General features: G+C 52.7%; 1 protein-coding gene across 1 annotated transcript in view; it reads left to right on the top strand.

The window, feature by feature from the left end:
* The first annotated feature begins 5,277 nt into the window (after positions 1-5,277).
* The window catches only part of PICK1 (protein interacting with PRKCA 1), a 24,889-nt gene continuing 10,689 nt past the window's right edge, over positions 5,278-19,477 (top strand). Inside the window, exons 1-7 of the mRNA XM_011979130.1 lie at positions 5,278-6,090; positions 6,258-6,355; positions 7,761-7,872; positions 13,118-13,246; positions 16,088-16,154; positions 17,413-17,502; positions 19,223-19,276. Of these exons, the coding sequence (XP_011834520.1) occupies positions 5,593-6,090; positions 6,258-6,355; positions 7,761-7,872; positions 13,118-13,246; positions 16,088-16,154; positions 17,413-17,502; positions 19,223-19,276 (1,048 nt within the window). The 5' untranslated portion in view covers positions 5,278-5,592. The remainder of the gene's footprint in view (positions 6,091-6,257; positions 6,356-7,760; positions 7,873-13,117; positions 13,247-16,087; positions 16,155-17,412; positions 17,503-19,222; positions 19,277-19,477) is intronic.

Raw genomic sequence — 19,477 nt, 5'->3', positions numbered from 1 at the left:
TGGGCGGATAATCTGAGGTTAGGAGTTTGAGACCAGCCTGACCAACATGGTGAAATCCCATCTCTACAAAAAACACAAAAATTAGCCGGGTGTGGTGGTGCTTGCCTGTAATCCCGGCTACTTGGGAGGCTGAGGCAGGAGAATCACTTGAACTCAGGAGGTGGAGGTTGCAGATAGGCGAGATCACACCACCGTACCCATCACCTTTCCCACCCCTCCATTTTATAAAATCTCTGGTGTCTGCCACCAGCTGGAAGCAGCCAATTCTTTGCTTACCAGTTGATTGCCTGCTCCTCCCACTCACGAGGCCTCTGTCAGGGCAGGGCCTTGCTTGTCTTGTTCCCTGGTGTGTGGCCTGGATGTAGTAGGTGCTCAAGAAATACGTACTGAATGAATGAGTGAGTGAATGGGTGAGCGTGTGGGATCACCGCATGGCCGTGAGGCTCATGTGAAGAAAGGAATGGAGGCTGCTCGGGTCCGGGCCTCTGCACAGAAGGCACCCAGCCTTAGCCGCCAGAGTCACTGTCCTCTGCTTGCCCTGAAAGCCCACACTCTAAATGTCTATGTTGACGACGAACAGAACTGAATTCCAGCAACCCACTCCAGCTTCTGGACCTTTAAGTAGGGAGGATTGCAGGCCTGGGCTGGGGGACAGCGGTGGCTGCAGAGCGGGCAGCCAGGCACAGAGCTGGCGTGCGCAAGACCAGCTCACCCGTCCACAAAGTATACGGACCCCTGAGCTCCCCGGCATCCCTAAGTCAGCAGGTGGCGACAGTGTGCGGAAAGCTGGGGGCTCTATAGCTGGCCGCGTGCTTCAGGAGCTGTTTTTCTTAATGGCCACCGGGTGGCAGCACTTCCCCAGGAATGTGGGCGGCAGAGCCAGCCCTTGTGGATTGAATCTCAGAGGGAGCCACAGGGATGGAAGCTTGGAGGGGACCCAGGCCCAGGGTCACACAACTTTCAGTGGCAGGGCCAGGCCAGGACAGAGGTCACTTGCCTTGCCACCTGGACGGACTCAGGAGTAGCCTCAGGGCAGGAGGAGATGCGAGCTGAAGAGGGAGGGTGTGAACCGCAGCCCTAGCTCAGCCTCCTGGGAGTGGGTGGATATCCTGACCTTGATTTCAACCCCTAGAATCCTACCCATCCTGAGGAAGGGGCTCCACCCAGCCCTCCCCTCTGAGGCCCTCTGAGTCTGTCTCCCTCGCCAGACTGATTCCCAGGGTCCTGGAACTGTGCCTCGTCCCCTCCACCACCGGCCACGGGAAGCCTTTGCACCTTTCCCTCTTTCCCTTTCCTTGCCTCAGCCTGGGCACCACCAGCACCTCCTCCAGGAAGCCTTCACTGGCCTTTGGTTGGGCAGGAGCCCCTCCTCCAGGCCCACTCAACACCCTGGATTATCCAGGATGGCGAGGCCCTGGGGGCAGGGATTGCTGGTACCTCGCACAGGCCCACCTAGGTGTGCACAGACACTGCGTGTTTGCAGCCTCTGGCACAGTGGTCCTCAAACTGCAGCAGGCATTGGCGTCACCCGCAGAGTGTTGTGAAAATGCAGTCCCCAAGATCTCCTCTTCCCCAGAGATTCCAATCCAACAGGTCTGAGCTGGAGCCCAGGAATCTGCATTTAAGACACTTCCCAGCCAAGTCTGATGCAGAGGCCTGAGCATCTTAGCGTTCGTTAAATGTACCATCGGCCCTGATCTCTGCAGGGGTTCAGCAAAATAACTATAAACAGAAGGATCATAAAAACCTCTGACATTTGTGCTCTTTGAATCACTCGCAAAACACTTTCACATCTGGTTCTCCTTTTTTGCCTTCCTCTATTTATTTATTTATTTATTTATTTATTTATTTATTTACTTATTTAAGACGGAGTCTCACTCTGTTGCCCAGGCTGGAATGCACTGGTGCAATCTTGGCTCACTCCAACCTTTGCCTTCCGCATTCAAGCAATTCTCATGCCTCAGCCTCCCAAGTAGCCGGGACTACAGGCATGTGCCACCACGCCTGGCTAATTTTTTGTATTTTTAGTAGAGACGGGGTTTTGCCATGTTGGCCAGGCTGGTCTTGAACTCCTGACCTCAGGTGATCCACCTGCCTCAGCCTCCCAAAGTGCTGGGATTAGAGGTGTGAGCCACTGTGCCCAGCCTGTCTTCCTCTTTTTAACTACTGTCTTGGGAGGATCATCATCCTCACTCCACAGACACCAAGGCTCAGAGACAAAGGGTGACTTGTCCAAGGTCCTCCAGCTAAAAGAGCGGAGCTGGGATTTGAACTGGAGTCACCCTGGGCTAGGGGAGCTCCAAAATTCAGGACCTAGACATGGCCTGGTGATTCCAGCCTTGTGGAGGAAACGGGCCACTGCTACTGTCCCTGTTGAGGCCCTCCTCATCTCTTCTCTGAGACATCCAACCCTCTTGACTCCCTCTGCCCATCCAAGTCCTCTCTTCCTGGACCCACAGAAAGTCTCGTCTCATACTAAAGCTGCAGCGATTTCTGCAAGCACTAGATTTGCAGCCAGGTATCGCGCTGGACATTGTGGGCAATTCAGAGAAGGACAAAACAGAGCACCTGCCCCCCGACCAGGGGCTTCCTGTCCAGCTGGAAAGACAAGAAGTGCTTACTTGGGTGACAGAATAAGGTACTTGAATGTTCTTTTCCGTCAAATAGATTCCTGGTCCCAACCAGACCCCCTCAATTGACTGGGACATGTTCCTCTGCTGTGTGGGCTGATTCCGGTGACCCCCTCTGCTAAAAAAGCTAAGTGGATTGTGACATTTTCACACCAACAGGTATTACAAAGCAATCCAATTTCCTTTTTCTTGTCTGTCACAATGACACCTGTTGATGAATTCCAAGTATCCTACAGAAGATGGGGGTGCCAGAGATTAGAAAGTAAGTAGAGAAAGAGGCCGGGTGCGGTGGCTCACACCTGTAATCCTAGCACTTTGGGAGGCCGAGGTGGGTGGATCATCTGAGGTCAGGAGTTCGAGACCAGCCTGGCCAACATGGTGAAACCCCCATCTCTACTAAAAATACAAAAAATTAGCCGGGCACAGTGGTGGGTGCCTGTAATTCCAGCTACTCAGGAGGCTGAGGCAGGAGAATTGCTTGAACCCGGAGGCAGAGGTTGCAGTGAGCTGAGATCATGCCATTGCACTCCAGCCTGGGCGACAAGAGCGAGACTCCATCTCAAAAAAAAAAAAAAAGAGAAAAAGAAAGAAAGAAAAAAGAAAAAAATTGTAAAAATTAGCCGGCGTGGTGGCAGGCGCCTGTAGTCCTAGCTACTTGGGAGGCTGAGGCAGGAGAATCGCTTGAACCCAGGAGGCGAAGGTTGAAATCAGCTGAGATTGTGCCACTTCACACTCCAGCCTGGGTGAAAGAGCAAGACTCCATCTTAAAAAAAAAAAGTCAGTAGAGAAACAGAATACAAGAAGAGGGACATGGAGAAGCGTTTTATAATTTATCAAACTGTGAGCTCTAAGCCCCACATTTAAAGGGGATAAAAACCTTGCCAGACAAAATACAAGCATGTAATAAATTAATCACTGCAGAATTGGCTCAGGAAAACCATGAAGAGATTTCACAAGGCAAATACACAGCAAATTGCTGAACGAATGATTCAAATAGCAATTGCTCAGGAGCTCAGAAAAGGGAGCAAGATATATGAGCTGAGATCATCTGCTAAGCCTGCCGGGAAGAGGTGAATTAGAGCGGAGCCTGCAGGCAACAGCTGAACAAGGCAGCAAAGAGGGGCATCTTCCCCAACCTGGGAAGAAAGGCCAGAGTGGGTAGGGGGTTTTGAGGTCAGAGTGACAGCTGTGCCACGCAAATTGTTTACAAAGCATTCACACCTATTTTTCCTTCTAATCTTTTGTTTTTGAGATGGGGTCTGGCTCTGTCACCCAGGCTGGCCTGCAATGGCGCAATCTCAGTTTACTGCAACCTCCACCACCTGGGTTCAAGGATTCTCCTGCCTCAGCCTCCTGAGTATCTGGGATTACAGGTGCATACCACGACGCCTGGCTAATTTTTGTGTTTTTAGTAGAGACGGGGTTTCACCATGTTGGCCAGGCTGGTCCAGATATATGATCCAGATCTTATACCAACTCCTGACCTCATGACGCACACTCCTCAGCCTCCCAAAGTGCTGGGATTACAGGCATGAGCCACCTCGCCCAGCCTCTCCTTTTAATCTTGACTTTCACCAATACCTGGTGGCAGGCGTCATTTCCCCATTCTACAGGTACCCGAGGCTCAGAGTGAGACAGTGACTTACTCAAGACCTCCCAGCTACAAAATGGCAGAGCCTGGGCTTGAGCTAGCATCGTCATGGGCTGGAAGAGCCACAATCCATGTTGAGGCACCTGGGTTTGGAAACCGCTGCCTTTTTTTTTTTTTTTTTTTTTTTGAGATGGAGTCTTGTTCTGTCGCCCAGGCTGAGTGCAATGGCCTGATCTCAGCTCACTGCAACCTCCCTCTCCCATTTTCAATTCTCCTGCCTCAGGCTCCCGAATAGCTTGGATTACAGGTGTGCCCCACTGCACCTGGCCTTAGACTGCTGCTTTTTGAAACCAAAATTCTGGCCTGGAAACAGAGCTTGGTTTTCCCAGCCCTCGCCCTGCCGCTATGATACCAGAGGAAGAGGCTTCCCTGGGCCTCAGTTTCCTTGCCTGCACAATGTGGCTGGCAAGACTTGGTCTCCTCTCACAGGGTGATGGTGAGCTTTAAAATCCTGTGAAAGTGATCTGACTGGAGAGCAGTGGACAGTGGGAAGGCTGTTGCTGTCACGGCATTCTGCACATCTGTCCAGACTCAATTAGCCACCTAAGGAGAGAGTAGGGTGGGGCTTCCATCGGCCGTGGGATATGTGGACAATCATCCTTCTATATCTTTCCTCCATGGCTCCTGGGGCAGCTGGGGAAGCAAGCTGGATGGGCCTGGCCCCATGCTGCCGGGTGAGGTGGATGCCTGGCTGTGGCTCTAGGAGAGCCACCCTCCCTCAGGGAACCCACTTTACACAGTAGCAGTGGCAGCAGAGGCTGGCGAGGAGACAAGATTCGGACCCTTCAATTGGGGAGCACTGAGAGCACTTCCCGAGCCTCAGATACATGGGGACTGTGACCCTCCCTGGGACCCCAGTTAGGCTGCTCCTCAGGACTAAGGAAGGAGGAGGGGGTGTGAGAAATCTTTCACCATATACCATAGAAAGCATTTACCTCAATGGCCTTAGTTTACCTATGGGGAAACTGAGGCACATAAAGGGAAGGGAGCATGTCCAGTCTGTCCTTAATAGTAAGACCCACTGAATACACCTCTCCTGGCTCTTTGTTTAGTGTTTGGACATTCAAAGACCCCTAGACTAGGCGGCGGGAGTTTCAGGGCCACGACCCAGATCTTAAACCAACTGTGTGTGGCCCCGCACAAAATCACTCCCCGCTCTTTGGCACTTAAGTTGGCGAAACTGGAATGGGCTGAGACCTCAAAGGGCCATTCTAGTAGGGGAGTCACAGGCTCAGGTGGTGAAGGGGTGAAAGGGCATGTCTCGCGGTTTATAGTCCACTGAGCCTCGCCGGAGGTAACCCCAGCTCAGGGATGCTTTCGTTGCCATGGCAACCGCCGGGTAGGCTCGGGCCCCTGCGTGCGGCTGAGGAAGTTGGGACCAATCCTGCCCTTCCCAAGATGGCGGCGGCAGCAGGGCAAAGGGCGGGGTTAGATGCTGTCAGCCTGTCCAGACCTTTCCTCTGTTTTCGCTTGTTCCTACTAACGGCGAGCTTCCGCCAATACTTGTTCTTGTTCTTGGTTCCGAGCGTCCCGAGAGCCGGGAAGGGAAGGATTGTCTGCAGGGATTGGAGCAAATATCCAGTGTGGGAAAAGGCGGGACTTCCGCGTCCTGCCGGAAGTGACGTAACAGTAGCGGCCACCGCCAGGTGGAACGGCAGGTGGGTTCAGGTACCAGCCTGGCCCGGACCCGGTTGTGGGACCAACGCTTCCGGTGAGCGACAGAGGCAGCTCCTCAGGGCCTGGAGACCCGTGGGGCGGGCTCTGGGATCTGAGCCTATCGCCCTGGCCTGGAGTCCCCCTTTGTACCTAGTAAGAATCACCTACCCAGCCCCCCACCCGGAGACTGCCCCATCCCACTCCAGAGGGGAAGAGGAGGGCCCTGCTGTCCCGTATGAGGGTGATGGAGGGAGGGGTGGCGTTGGCATTTATGCACTTCGGTTCCCTAAATCCTATGCTCCTTTCTCTCCCGGATCCAGTTCCCCATTCCCCTACCGAGCTGGGCAGCTAGCCAGCCCACTCCAACTCTCGGAACCATGTTTGCAGACTTGGATTATGACATCGAAGAGGATAAACTGTGAGTATTTTATTCCCCCAAGTTCCAGCAGTGTAGGAGCCCCAAGTTTCTCATTTCCCAGGACTTCCCAGTCCCACAAAGCCTCGCTTCTCAGCGGTGGATCAGGTGTTGTACTGAAGCAGCAACGGACCCTGCTTTCCCAGGAGCTCACTATTTGTAGGGGGCTGTGGACACTTAAAAGGATAATCACAGCTCAGTGCCATAAGGGCACTATTAGCATGACTTGGTGACAAGAAGAGCAAAGCAGATGGAGCAGTGCTTCTGCTGGGGTGGTCAAGGAAAGCTTCATGGAGGAGGTAGCAATTGAACCAGGTTTTGAAGGTTGAATAGGAATATTGTAGACACACCTTCTTTCCCAACATAGATCGTTAGTAGGACAGATTTTCAAAAATTAGATTTGTCTTCCCATTAGAATATATCCTCTTTCAGATCAAGGAGTGGGTGCAATGCCTTGCTCTGTGCTCAGCACTTAGTAAGGGGCCTGACATCAGTAGGTTGTTAGCAAATTTTTTTGAATGAATAAGTGAATCAGCGTGAGTACTTACCATAAAACACCAGTCAATGCTAATTTATAGTGGAAACTGAGAGGTAATTGAGCAGTTGAGAGGTGGGAGGTGGACGGTTTAATAGAGGAAGACTCCTTGGAGTAGGTGGCCGTCATATTCCATAGATGCCTGATAAGGTGACAAGGACAGAACCTGGCTCAAATCTCAGAGATCGAATAAATGAAAGGGAAGGGAGACCTGTTTTTATGGAGTGCCTGCTATGGACTGGGTTGCTGTTAGCGCCCTCCATGCATGGTTAGAAGAACTCTGATAAGGGTGCTCATCCCCATTTTATGGATGAGGAAATTGAGATGCTTGGGTAAGAGGGTGACTTACCCAAGTCCCATAGCTGGCTGGGCATGGTGGCTAACGCCTGTAATCCCAGCACTTTGGGAGGCTGAGGCAGGCGGATCACCTGAGGTCAGGAGTTAAAGACCAGCCTGGCCAACATGGTGAAACCCCGTCTCTACTGAAAATACAAAAAATATTAGCCAGGCATGGTGGCAGGCGCCTGTAGTCCCAGCTACTCCGGAGGCTGAGGCAGGAGAATCACTTGAACCCCAGGAGGCGGAGGTTGCAGTGAGCCAAGATTGTGCCATTGCACTCCAGCCTGGGCAACAAGAACAAGACTCTGCCTCAAAAGAAACCAAGTTCTGTAGCTGATAAATGGCAGAGCTGGGGTTTGATCCCACATCTGCTTAATTCCAAGAGCTGTGCATGTTCCAGCACAAAATGTTTTGTCCAAGGGAGGGAGAGAAAAAGCTGGGCAGCCAGTGGAGCCCCTCGGGAGTTTTGGAGGGCCCACCCCCTCCAGTCATCCTTCCGCCAGGAGAGTCAGCCTCGCTTGCTTTTCTTTCTAGCGGAATCCCAACTGTGCCTGGGAAGGTGACCCTGCAGAAGGATGCTCAGAACCTGATCGGGATCAGCATTGGAGGAGGGGCCCAGTACTGTCCCTGTCTCTATATCGTCCAGGTATTGGGCGCTTTGGAGGGGGGCACAAGGTACATCCCTACTTGGGCATGACAAAGGCAGGTTCATTTCTCCATGCTGCATAGCTGACTCCTTCTCATTCTTGAGGTCTGATCCTCTCAGAGGGGCTTTCTGATCACCTGCACTGCATTGGTCTGCCCTGTCTTCTCCGCTATGTCGCTCTGTTTTTTTCCTTCTTGGCACTTAGTACTTGTTATTTGCCCTCTGTCTAGTAGAGTAGACTCTTTGCACTGAGGGCAGTGTCCTGGTTTGCTTTTTCACTACAGTAAGCACCAGGTACAGTGCCTGGCACATAGTGGACATGCAATAGAAATTGACTATTGAATCAACAAAACCATCAGCCTTGGGTACTAGCCAAAATGAAGTGTCATAGGAATATGATGAAATAATGGCCCGAGTTCAAATGCAAGCTTCTTCCCTACTTACTAGCAAGTTACTTAACCTCTTTGAGCCTCAGTTTCATCACCTAGAAAGAGGGGATTTAAAACATGTAGACATAATCGTCTCTGGGTTCCTGTGAAAAGTCAGTAAAACAACATAACACACTAGCACTTAAGAAACGTGCATTGGCTGGGCCCAGTGGCTCACGCCTGTAATCCCAGCACTTTTGGAGGCCGAGGTGGGTGGATCACGAGGTCAGGAGTTCGAGACCAGCCTGGCCAACATGGCGAAACCCCATCTCTACTAAAATACAAAAAATTAGCTGGGCGTGGTGGTGCACGCCTGTAGTTCCAGCTACTCGGGAGGCTGAGGTAGAAGAATCGCTTGAACCTGGAATGTAGAGGTTGCAGTGAGCCGAGATCACGCCACTGCATTCCATGCATTCCAGCCTGGATGACAGAGTGAGACACTGTTACAAAAAAAAAAAAAAAAAAAAAAGAAACATGCATTAAGCAGTAGCTGCTGTTATTTTCCAGGCAGCTGTACATTTTCCCAGATGCTCTACCAGTGGTGAGGAACATTCTTGTGTCTCTTGTGGACGAAGCTGCACTGGTGATACTCTGTCCACTGTAACTCAGGAGTGGTGACAGACCTGCTGTGGGGGCTCCTTCACTGTGTGGCTCATCCAAGTCAGTGACCTTGCTGTAGCCTTGGGAAGACCCGGTTCTAACCCTCTCAACTGGGTAGCCACTGGTGGCAGATAGGAAACTGGCCTCTGTGAGGATCTTGCTAAGGAGTCGTTTGTAGGCCTCGAAGACAGATTCCCAGGATTGACCTGGTCTTGCTTCTGCTCACAGTGCTGCCTCCTTCATGAGCCATTTGGCCTCCTGTGACCCAGGAGGCATTAGCAAGGCCTCCCCGCTGTAATCCCAGCACTTTGGGAGGCTGAGGCGGGCAGATCACCTGAGGTGAGAAGTTCAAGACCAGCTTGGCCAACATGGTGAAACCCTGTCTCTACTAAAATACAAAAATTAGCCAGGCATGATGGTGGGTGCCTGTAATCCCAGCTACTCGGGAGGCTGAGACAGGAAAGTTGCTTGAACTCAGGAGATGGTGGTTGCAGTGAACCGGGATCATGCCACTCTACTCCAGCCTGGGCGGCTGAGTGAGACTCTGTCTCGATAATAATAATAATAATATAATCAATTTTTTAAAATTCAATTTTGTTTTTATCAAAGTGCCATGTGACTTGCCTCTATAAAGTCAAGAGCATTAAAAGTCCTGTGTCAAATAATAGCAAGCCACTCCCCTTCCCCTGTGCACCTCACCCGGCTTGCTCTGTTTCTTCATGCATGGGCTTCCATTTTTCTCAGTAGTCTCACTGTGTCACCCAGGCTTGAGTGCAGTGGTGCGGTCATGGGTCACTGCAGCCTTGACCTCCCCAGACTCAGATGGTTCTCTCACCTCAGGCTCCAAGTAGCTGGGATTACAGGCACGTGCCACTAAACCTGTTTTATAGAGACGGGTTTTGCCATGTTGCCCAGGCTTGTCTCAAACTGTTGGGTTCAACTGATGCACCAGCCTTGACCTCCCAAAGTGCTGGGATTACAGGCATGAGCCACCACTCTCTGCCTATCCTGTTATTTCTTTATCTGTCACCTGTAAATATCTATTGACTTTGCCTCGTCCGGTAGATGAGAATTTAGTTCTTCACTTGACCAGTCTGTTTCCTCTCATCTCACCTTTCCAACATAGTTATTTTTCCATTTTTGGCTAAATTACTATTAGTACAACAGATATTTTGTTCGGGAAATCTTTTCCAAGTGCCTCCTAGGCTCGTTGTAGGCACTAGGGATAAAAAAGTGAAGAAAACAAAGATCCCTCTCTTACAGAGCTCTCATTCTAGTCGAAACAACTCTATGTTTAACTTTCTGAGGAATCTGTGTTTCTTTTCTTAATTCAGCCTTTTCTTCTTCTTTGAGAGGGTGGGGGTAATTTCCTGTTTTGTTTTTTTCATTTTGCACTCTTCTTGTTTTCTCAGTATGTTTTCCACAATTTCCTATCTTCTTTTTTTTTTTTTTTTTTTTTGAAATGAAGTCTTGCTCGGTTGCCAGGTTGGAGTGCAATGGCTCAATCTTAGCTCACTGCAACCTCTAGCCCCTGGGTTCAAGTGATTCCCCTGCCTCAGCCTCCCAAGTAACTGGGATTACAGGCACATGCCACCCCGCCTGGCTAATTGTATTTTTAGTAGAGACAGGGTTTCAGCATGTTGGCCAGGCTGGTCTTGAACTCCTGACCTCAAGTGATCCTCCTGCCTCCACCTCCCAAAATGCTGGGATTACAGCGTGAGCCACTGTGCCTGGCCCCATCTTCTTCAGTCTGTTTTCTCCCCTGTAGTTTCGCCCCCTTGTGCCCTCCCCCTGCCCCTCCTCTTTGGATTCCCCCATCTTGGGGGTCCCTTTCCTGGTTTACTCCCTGATCTCCCATGGAGAATATCCTCGTGTAGCTTTCTGAGAAAGGGCACGTGGGATGTCAATTTTTTGAGACCTCAGGTCTGCCTGATTTGGTCATTGTGGTTCCCATTTTCCTTTCAGTTGACATTTTGGCTCATCAGATTCAAGAATGAATGTCAAGGTTGACAGTAATTCCTGTGTGAAGCGTGATGGCCTTGTCACATTATCTTTTGCTGTCACATGGCTATTGCCATTCTTATTTGTGAGCCTTTATTTGTGATGTGTTTTATTTCCGATCTGTGAGGACTTTGAGGACCTTCTTTTTGTCTCTGGTGTTGGGAAGAGTCGTGATGATAGCTGCAAGCACAGTCTTTTTTTTATTGTGCCAGATCCTCAGAGGGTGATGTCATTGGGAACACCGTGTCTTTCTTGTCATGTATCTTGATGATGACATCCTGCTTTCTGTATTCTCTGTTCTGTTTTTTTCTATTTTTTTTATTGTGGTAAAATTTACCATCTTAACTTTTCTTTTTTTTGAAACAGGATCTTGCTCTGTCGCCCAGGCTGGAGTGCAGTGGCACGATCACGGCTCACTGCAGCCTCAACCTCCTGGGCTCAAGCCATCCTCCCACCTCAGCCCCCTGAGTAGCTGGGACTACAGGCACACACCACCATTCCTGGCTCATTTTTGTATTTTTTTTTTTGGTAGAGGTAGAGTTTTGCCATATTGCCCAGGCGATCTTCCCACCTCAGTTTCCCAAAATGCTGGGATTACAGGTGTGCACCACCATGCCCAGCCCTTGGTCTAGTTTTGAATTAGATTGTTTGGTTTTTATTGTTGAGTTTTAGGAATTCTCTACAAAGCATCATCAGCTAAGAGGAAAAAAAGAAAACAGTTTTAGGAATTCTGTATATATTCTGGATATTAATCCCTTATCAAAAATGTGATTTGCAAATATTTTCTCCCATTCTGTGGGTTGCCTTTTACACTGTTGATAATGTTCTTTTCTTTTCCTCTCTTCTCTTTTCTTTCTTTCTTTTTTTTTTTTTTTGAGACAGTCTCACTCTGTTGCCCAGGCTGGAGTACAGTGATGGGATCTCAGCTCATTGCAGCCTCTGTTTCCCAGGCTCAAGCTATCCTCCCACCTCAGCCTCCCAAGTAGCTGGGACTACAGGTGTACACCACCATGCCCAGCTAATTTTCGTATTTTTTTGTAGAGACTGGGTTTTGCCACATTGTCCAGGCTGGATGGTGTGTTTTGATGCACCAGTTTGAAAATTTATTCAATTTATTTAGTTTTTCTTTTATTACTTGGGTCTTAGGTGTCATATCCAAGAAATTACTGTCAAATCGAATGTCATGAAGCTTTTGGGCTAGGCGTTTTTCTGAGTTTTATAGTTTTAACTTTTACATTTAGGTCTTTAATCAATTTTGAGTTATTATTATTATTATTATTATTTTGAGACAGAGTCTCATTCTGTTGTTTAGGCTGGAGTGCAGTGACATGATCTTGGCTCACTGCAACCTTTGCCTCCCAGGTTCAAGCGATTCTCCTGCCTCAGCCTCCTGAGTAGCTGAGACTATAGGCACCCACCACCATGCCCAGCTAATTTTTGCATTTTTAATAGAGATGGGGTTTTACCATGTTGGCCAGGTTAGTCTCGAGCTCCTGACCTCAGGTGATCTGCCTGCCTTGGCCTTCCAGAGTGTTGGAATTATAGGCGTGAGCCACTGCGCCTGGCCTTGAGTTAATTTTTGTATATGGTGTTAGGTAGTGTCAACTTCATTTTTCACATACTATTGTTGAAATGACTGTCCTTCCCCATTGAATGTTCTTGACACCCTTGTCAAAAATCATTTGACGCCGGGTGTGGTGGCTCATGCCTGTAATCCCAGCACTTTGGGAGGCCGAGGCAGGTGGATCATCTGAGGTCGGGAGTTCGAGACCAGCCTGACCAACATGGAGAAACCTTGTCTCTACTAAAAATACAAAATTAGCCAGGGCGTGGTGGTGCATGCCTATAATCCCAGCTACTCGGGAGGCTGAGGCAGGAGAATTGCTTGAACCTGGGAGGCAGAGGTTGTGGTGAGCAAGATCATACTATTGCACTCCAGCCTGGGCAATGAGAGCAAAACTCCGACTCAAAAAAAAAAAAAAAAAAATCATTTGACTGTATATCTGAGGCAGGAGGATTGCTGGAGCCCAGGAACTCAATGCCACAGTGAGCTGTGATCACGCCACTGCACTCCAGCCCGGGTGGTGAGATGCGTTCTCAAAAAACGAGAGCAGAGGGTAGAGTGGAAGACAGAGCCAGGCAGTGGTCAGGTGTCTTCCCAGGTTCCATCTTAGCCCTCCCTTTCTTCCCCTACCACTCTCCTTATGCACCCACAGGTATTTGACAACACCCCAGCAGCCTTGGACGGCACAGTGGCAGCTGGCGATGAGATCACCGGTGTCAATGGCAGGTCAATCAAAGGGAAAACCAAGGTGGAGGTGGCGAAGATGATTCAGGAGGTGAAGGTAAGGGCTGCTGCAGAGCAGCAGAGGCAGCCACACATGCTTCTGAGACCTCCAGGCTGCCAGAGGCCCCATCAGGCCTGCAAGGGGGTATCAGCCCTCACCGCCCCCTTCCTTGGCACGTGCAGGGTTAGGGTCACACTCCAGCCTCCCTCGTCCATCCCTCATTCATTCAATAAATAGTAGTTGTGCTCCAGGACTTGTGCTGAACCTTGGCAAGGGAGTGGGCGGCAAGACCACAAGGTCCCTGTGAGCCCCCGGGGAGCTGACAGACTCGGAACCATCCCTCAGGCAAGCCCATGTGTCCAGTCAGCGCTGGAGCTGAAGCTAAAAGTCCAAGGAGATCCTACCCGGGTCAGTAGATACCCAGTAATTGCAGCCAGGTCATGCTGGGCCTGCGAGGGCTAAGAGAGAAAGAAGAGCACCCTTTCCCCATCCTGTAGGAACTTTTGGTCCCACGCAGCCTCCTGGGCTCATCGACACCCAGAGACCCCCCCGTCCCAGGCCAGCTGCTCTTCTGCTCTATGGACCAGAGTCACACACTGTCTGCCCCTGCTTCCCCCCCCACCCCTGCTGCTACAGGCCCAGGCCTCTCTGCAGGGACACTCCCTCCTGGAATGGCAGGCAGCATCCTGGCCTCTCCCGAAGCGAGCATGCAGCCCCTTTGCCATTTCCTAGCGATGTGGCTGCTAGCGAGTCTCAGGAAACCAATATTGTGAAAGAACTGATGTGCAGGCAGTGCGCCGACGCGGGGTGATTTAGAAGTCTTGGGGGCAGGGGTCCCCACTGTGAGTTGAGCTTGGCCAAGCGTTGCAGCCACCTCCCTCAGCCCCACTTCTGTCCTCCGGGTTCTAGCACCCCTGATAGTCCCCCTTCCTGCCTTAAGCCAGGCCAGCCGCTGCTCCATCCTCTCTCCCCTTTATCCTCCTGTCCTGCTCCTGAGTGGTCCCTGCTTCTCTCCTTCCTTGCTGTAGGGAGGAATATTCCCATCCTGTACATTCTCCTATTCCAGCCCCTTTAGCCATAGGACAAATCGGGGCCTGGGGCTGGGGCTCAGAGCTCTGCTGTAAAAAAGGAAGCAGCAAGGTTCATTGAGACCCCAGCTGCCACTCTACATGGCCTGGGTATCACAGCCCCAGGCGTCCACTCCACATGGCCTGGGTATCACTGCCCCAGCTGCCACTCTACATGGTATCACTGCCCCAGCTGCCACTCCACATGGCCTGGGTATCACTGCCCCAGCTGCCACTCTACATGGCCTGGGTATCACTGCCCCAGCTGCCACTCTACATGGCCTGGGTATCACTGCCCCAGCTGCCACTCTACATGGCCTGGGTATCACAGCCCCAGGCGTCCACTCCACATGGCCTGGGTATCACTGCCCCAGGCGTCCACTCCAGATGGTCTGGGTATCACTGCCCCAGGCGTAACCTGTTAGGCAGAGGAACTGATCACGGGAACAGGTGCAGGGGGTCTTGTTCTGGCCGAGTTGGGTTGTGTGTGCCCTGTTCGGCAGCCCCTCCCCCCCTCCCCATCTCTGCTCGTCAGGTCCCTCCCTGTCCTCTCAGGCTTGGTCACACCAGCTCCTCAGGTTGCCCGTGAGGACAAGAGCTCTTTGTGTTTGCACACAGCCATGACAGGGATGCGGCATTGGCCCAGCTCCCCTGTTTGGGTGCTGGGCAGGGATTACTCTTCCGTCTTACAGGTGTCCAGAGGCGGGGAGTGACCTGCCTGTGGTCCGACTCCCACTGCAGCCCGCTTGCCGTGAGCCTACAGCTGCTCCCTGTGGGTGGCCCCTGAGCACGCCTGTGTTTTATTCTGGGGGAGCAGTTCACACCCCACCTCTGACTCTGATCGCATATCTCATTTGGGTTTCCCTTTGGGACTTGATTTTTAAATCCTGTTTTATATTTGGATGAATGTGGTCCCAAGTTCAAGGGTTTTTGGTTTGCAAGGATGAGGTGAACACAGTGGCCTCCCGCGCTCAGGGAAGTCCTCTTGGGAGAAGCCTGTGTCTCCTGAGCAGTCGTTAGAAAGTGGTTTGTGTCATTCCCTGATTTGCATCAGCCTTGGGGGCTGGGGCTGCCCCTGCCCCTTCCCCTTGGTGCCCTAGCACCAGGCACAGAGCGAGTGCTCAGAAGTAGCTGTTCAATGAGTAGAGGGATTCCTGGGGATGGGGTGGTTTGCGGGGGAGGAGGGAATAATCAGTGTAGGGAAAGGACACGGCAAAGGCTTGGAGTGTGGTTTGCCTGGGGAGGGAAGAAGGAGAGCCTGATCTGACCGAAGCACAAGACATCAGAGACCGGGCTGTGGGCCCTGTGCAGGCCCTGTCCCCACTGATTCCCCAGGGCTTGGATGTAGAGTAGAAACGGAGGGGCCTGGGAGCAGACAGGGTCACAAGCTGGGGCCATGTCACGACTCTCAGCCTAGCCCCTTACTGGGGCTTAGGATTCTTTTTTTTTTTTTTTGAGACAGAATCTCATTCTGTCATCCAGGCTGGAGTGCAATGGTGCGATCTCAGCTCACTGCAACCTCCGCCTCCCTGGTTCAAGTGATTCTTGTGCCTCAGTCTCCTGAGTAGCTGGGACTACAGGCACGCGCCACCATACCCAGCTAATTTTTGTATTTTTAGTGGAGATGGGGTTTTGTCATGTTGCTCAGGCTGGTCTTAAATTCCTGACCTCAAGTGATCTGCCCGCCTTAGCCTCCCAAAGTTTTAGGATTACAGGTGTGAGCCACCGTGCCCGGCCTTGGGCTCAGGATTCTCAGTCCAGAACAGTCCTGGTGGGGAAGGGCTCAGGGTCTGGAGCCTCCCTCACTAGTCTGTGTGTGCTGCTCTTCCAGGGGGAGGTGACCATCCACTACAACAAGCTGCAGGCGGACCCCAAGCAGGGCATGTCCCTGGACATTGGTAAGCTGGTCAGAGCAGTTACGGGTGTCCAGCAGCCTCCCTGGATGGGTCCTGGCCCAACGGAGAAGTGCCCCAGCCAGCCTTTCCTTCCCCTTTATGACAGGAGAATCCAGAGTTACATGGCTGTGGGCTCTGACTTCTGACCAAGCAAATCTGAAAGGCCTGGGAGGACCCCCGGTGCTCTCCCTGCATCTGTTCCTGTACTCTGTCCCTGGTTTCTCACTCCCCCGTGTTTCACCCCTACCTCCCCACTTCGGCCACCTCCTCTGGGAACTTGCTACCCTAGGGTTGTCCTTTGCAGGCCATCGCCTTGGCTTCCACGGCCCAGGGCCTCCCTCTTCATAAAGGCAGAGCAGCCCAACCCTGGCCTGGCACCTCATGCCCTCTAGCACGACCGCACTCCTCTCTGGCCTCTCCTGCCCTCAGCTCCCAGGGACTCTGGATCTGAACTGGAGCTCAGGCACTGGGCAGAGGGTCTGCGCCCTGGGATAAGGTCTGTCCTGTTAGAGGGGCTGAGCCTTGGTTCTGTAGAAACTTTAAGACTCAAGAGTTGGACAGCAGCTTCGAGTCCTCTGGACCGGCCGCTTCACATTACGGATCAAAGCCTGAGACCCAGAGAGGGCGCTGCAGCCCCTAGTGAGCGCACCCCCAGGTCTCTCAGCTCTGGAGCCCGGCAGCCCTCTTCATACACCCTAGGGCCAGAGGCCAAGGGGCTAAGGGCAGCCTGGATCTGTGCAGGAGCTTCCTCCGAAACCCTTTCGTTCCAACACAGAACTAAGTCCCCTTCCTAGGACTAAGCTGGTGAGATGCAGTAATGGAGTCTGGGCTCCGAGCTTCATGGTCATTGATGGCGCCCATTACTTTCACATAACCAGCCCAGGGGCCCCTCTTCTCCCCTTCCCCTTTATGCGACACCCTAGGTCCTGATGTGACACAGAGGAGGGAAGAGGCCTCCTTGGCTTCCATTGGCCGGTGCGGAGCCCGGGTGGCACTGGGCTCTCAGGACCACCAGCTGATGTGCAGCAGGCCCTGGGCGAAGCCCTCCATGTTCAACTGCCCAGACTGCCAGCACCTCTGTGAAGCAGAGGGAATAGGACAGGGACCTAGGACCTCCCCGCTGGACATTCCCCACTTCACAGCCACCCCCAGCAGTCCTTCTGCCCCCTGTGGGATGCTCCCTGTGAATGGAGGTACGGCTGGGGGCAGGGATGGCCTCTGGGCAGCCACAGACTCACCAGGTCCTTCGTCCCCCGCTCAGTGTTGAAGAAAGTCAAGCACCGGCTGGTGGAGAACATGAGTTCGGGGACTGCAGATGCTCTGGGCCTGAGCCGGGCCATCCTGTGCAATGGTGAGTCCCTTCCCACCCAGCTTGGGCCCCGGGGACTCAAGCCCAGGCTAGGAAGACAGAAGGGGCACCATGGCTGCCCACCAAGCTGCTATGGGTCCCGTGGGCCTGACCCTGGCCTCTGCCCGTGGAGCTGAGAAGTCACCATCTCTGCATCCCCAGAGGCCTCTCCAGCTCCTGGAGTGTCCACAGCTGTCAGCTGGGCTGTCCTAGCCCGTGTCCCTCAGGTCACGGATGGGGAAACAGACTCAGAGTGGGGAGGTGCCTCTGCCCCTGCCCTCAGCCCCCTTACCCCTCACCCCAGCACTCTCGCTGCCCACCTCACGCCTCCTTTGTCCAGGAGGTGGCGCTGCTGCCCTTGCCTTAGCAGGTCCTCCCTTCGAGGTGGCTGCCCAGGCGAGCAGGGAGGCGTGTACATGCACATTTACACACGCGTGCACACATGCGCACACACTTCCCCTCCCCGGGGTGGCCAACGAAACACTTGGTCCCACTCCTACCGTCGCCAGTCCGAGTTTAAAAATAGCAGCAGCTCTGCAGTGTGCGTGTGGGGTAGATATAAATACCTCCAGAAATTGTAGGCTCAGCTGGGCACACTGGGCTTTATTGGCTAGGGAAGTGGGGGTGGGGTCTGAGCTTGTTCCAAATGGTGTACAAAAGTGGCGGCTGCTATTTTCAGCCTCCTGGTGCCTATAAATCCCTGTTACTGTAGTTACCAGCCGTTGAGATGAAATTAGAACTGGTTGTTGTGTTTTTTCCCCCCAAACCTTGCAATTTCCCTGGCCTTAAATAGGGTTTCTAAAATTGAAGCTCTCATGATGTCCCATGACCCAGCTAAAAACAACAGCACGACGCTTACATGGCTCCTTTCCTGCCGGCTGGCCGGGTGCTAAGGCTCTGGGGAGCCCAGGCCTGGAGGCCACTGGGTGGCCAAAGCCTCACCAAGACCTCTGAAGTGCTCCCTTCCTCCCCTGACAGCCTGTCGCACAGCTTCCTCCCTGCCCAGAGAGGCCTGAACACAGCCTCCGCTCCTCCCTGCTTCTGCTCAAAAACCCTGACCCAGGTCAACACAGGAGACTGGGGAGCAGAGAGCGCCCAACTGCCCCACCTCTCCCCTGCAGCCCTCACCATCACACCGCTGCCCATCACCCGGCCACTGGGCTGGCTTCTCTGCTGGGCTTTGAGCCTTGAGAGCAAGACTTGGCTCAAAGTGAGCCTGACATGGTGGCTGGCACACAGTTGGTGCTCAAGAAACACCAGTTAAACCAATGAATATGATCACCAAGGCCTCTTCCCAGTGTGAGCTCTCTCAACCTTCCTGAATTTCCCCTTCCCTCCCCAAGTTGCATTTTCCCTTCTGAGCCATCTGTGTGCTTGGGAGGCAGGGACCACGTCCTGCCTGCGCTGGCGGCCTGGCTGCTCCATCTCCATTCCTATGGCTCCTGCCAGCCTTCCTCCCCGGCTGCCAGCAGGCTTTGTGATAGAAGTGCAGGGGCTTCGCCTGTTAGGCAGGGACCCTCCGCTGGCCCTGAGCAGGGCCTAGTCATTTACAAAACACCTTTGAACCCAGCTGACCTGAGGTGCCAAATCCCCCTCCCTGGGACCCCTGATCTTTCCCATCCTGGTTCTCCTCTGGGGCTGCCTCTCCCCTCCCCAGCCTGGCCCTGGGCCTCCTGTGGCTTGCTGAGCCCACTGACCTCCCCTCTTCTTTTAATCCCCACAGATGGGCTTGTCAAGAGGCTAGAGGAGCTGGAGCGGACCGCTGAGCTGTACAAAGGTGGATCGGGGGTGGCCTCGTCCCGGCACTGGCTCTACCCCAGGGAGCATGCTGTCAGCAGAGTGGCAGTGGGGGTGCTGGCACTAGGAATACCAACCTACAAAATCCTGGGACCATGGGCATTAAGAGTTCTTAAAAATATATATATACTTCTTTTGAATTTAAAAATAACTCAGGGACCAGGCGCGGTGGCTCACGCCT

Source organism: Mandrillus leucophaeus, unplaced genomic scaffold, assembly GCF_000951045.1.
Source record: "Mandrillus leucophaeus isolate KB7577 unplaced genomic scaffold, Mleu.le_1.0 Scaffold2, whole genome shotgun sequence".
NCBI classification, from domain to species: domain Eukaryota; kingdom Metazoa; phylum Chordata; class Mammalia; order Primates; family Cercopithecidae; genus Mandrillus; species Mandrillus leucophaeus.
This window is presented reverse-complemented; position numbering and strand designations above follow the sequence as displayed.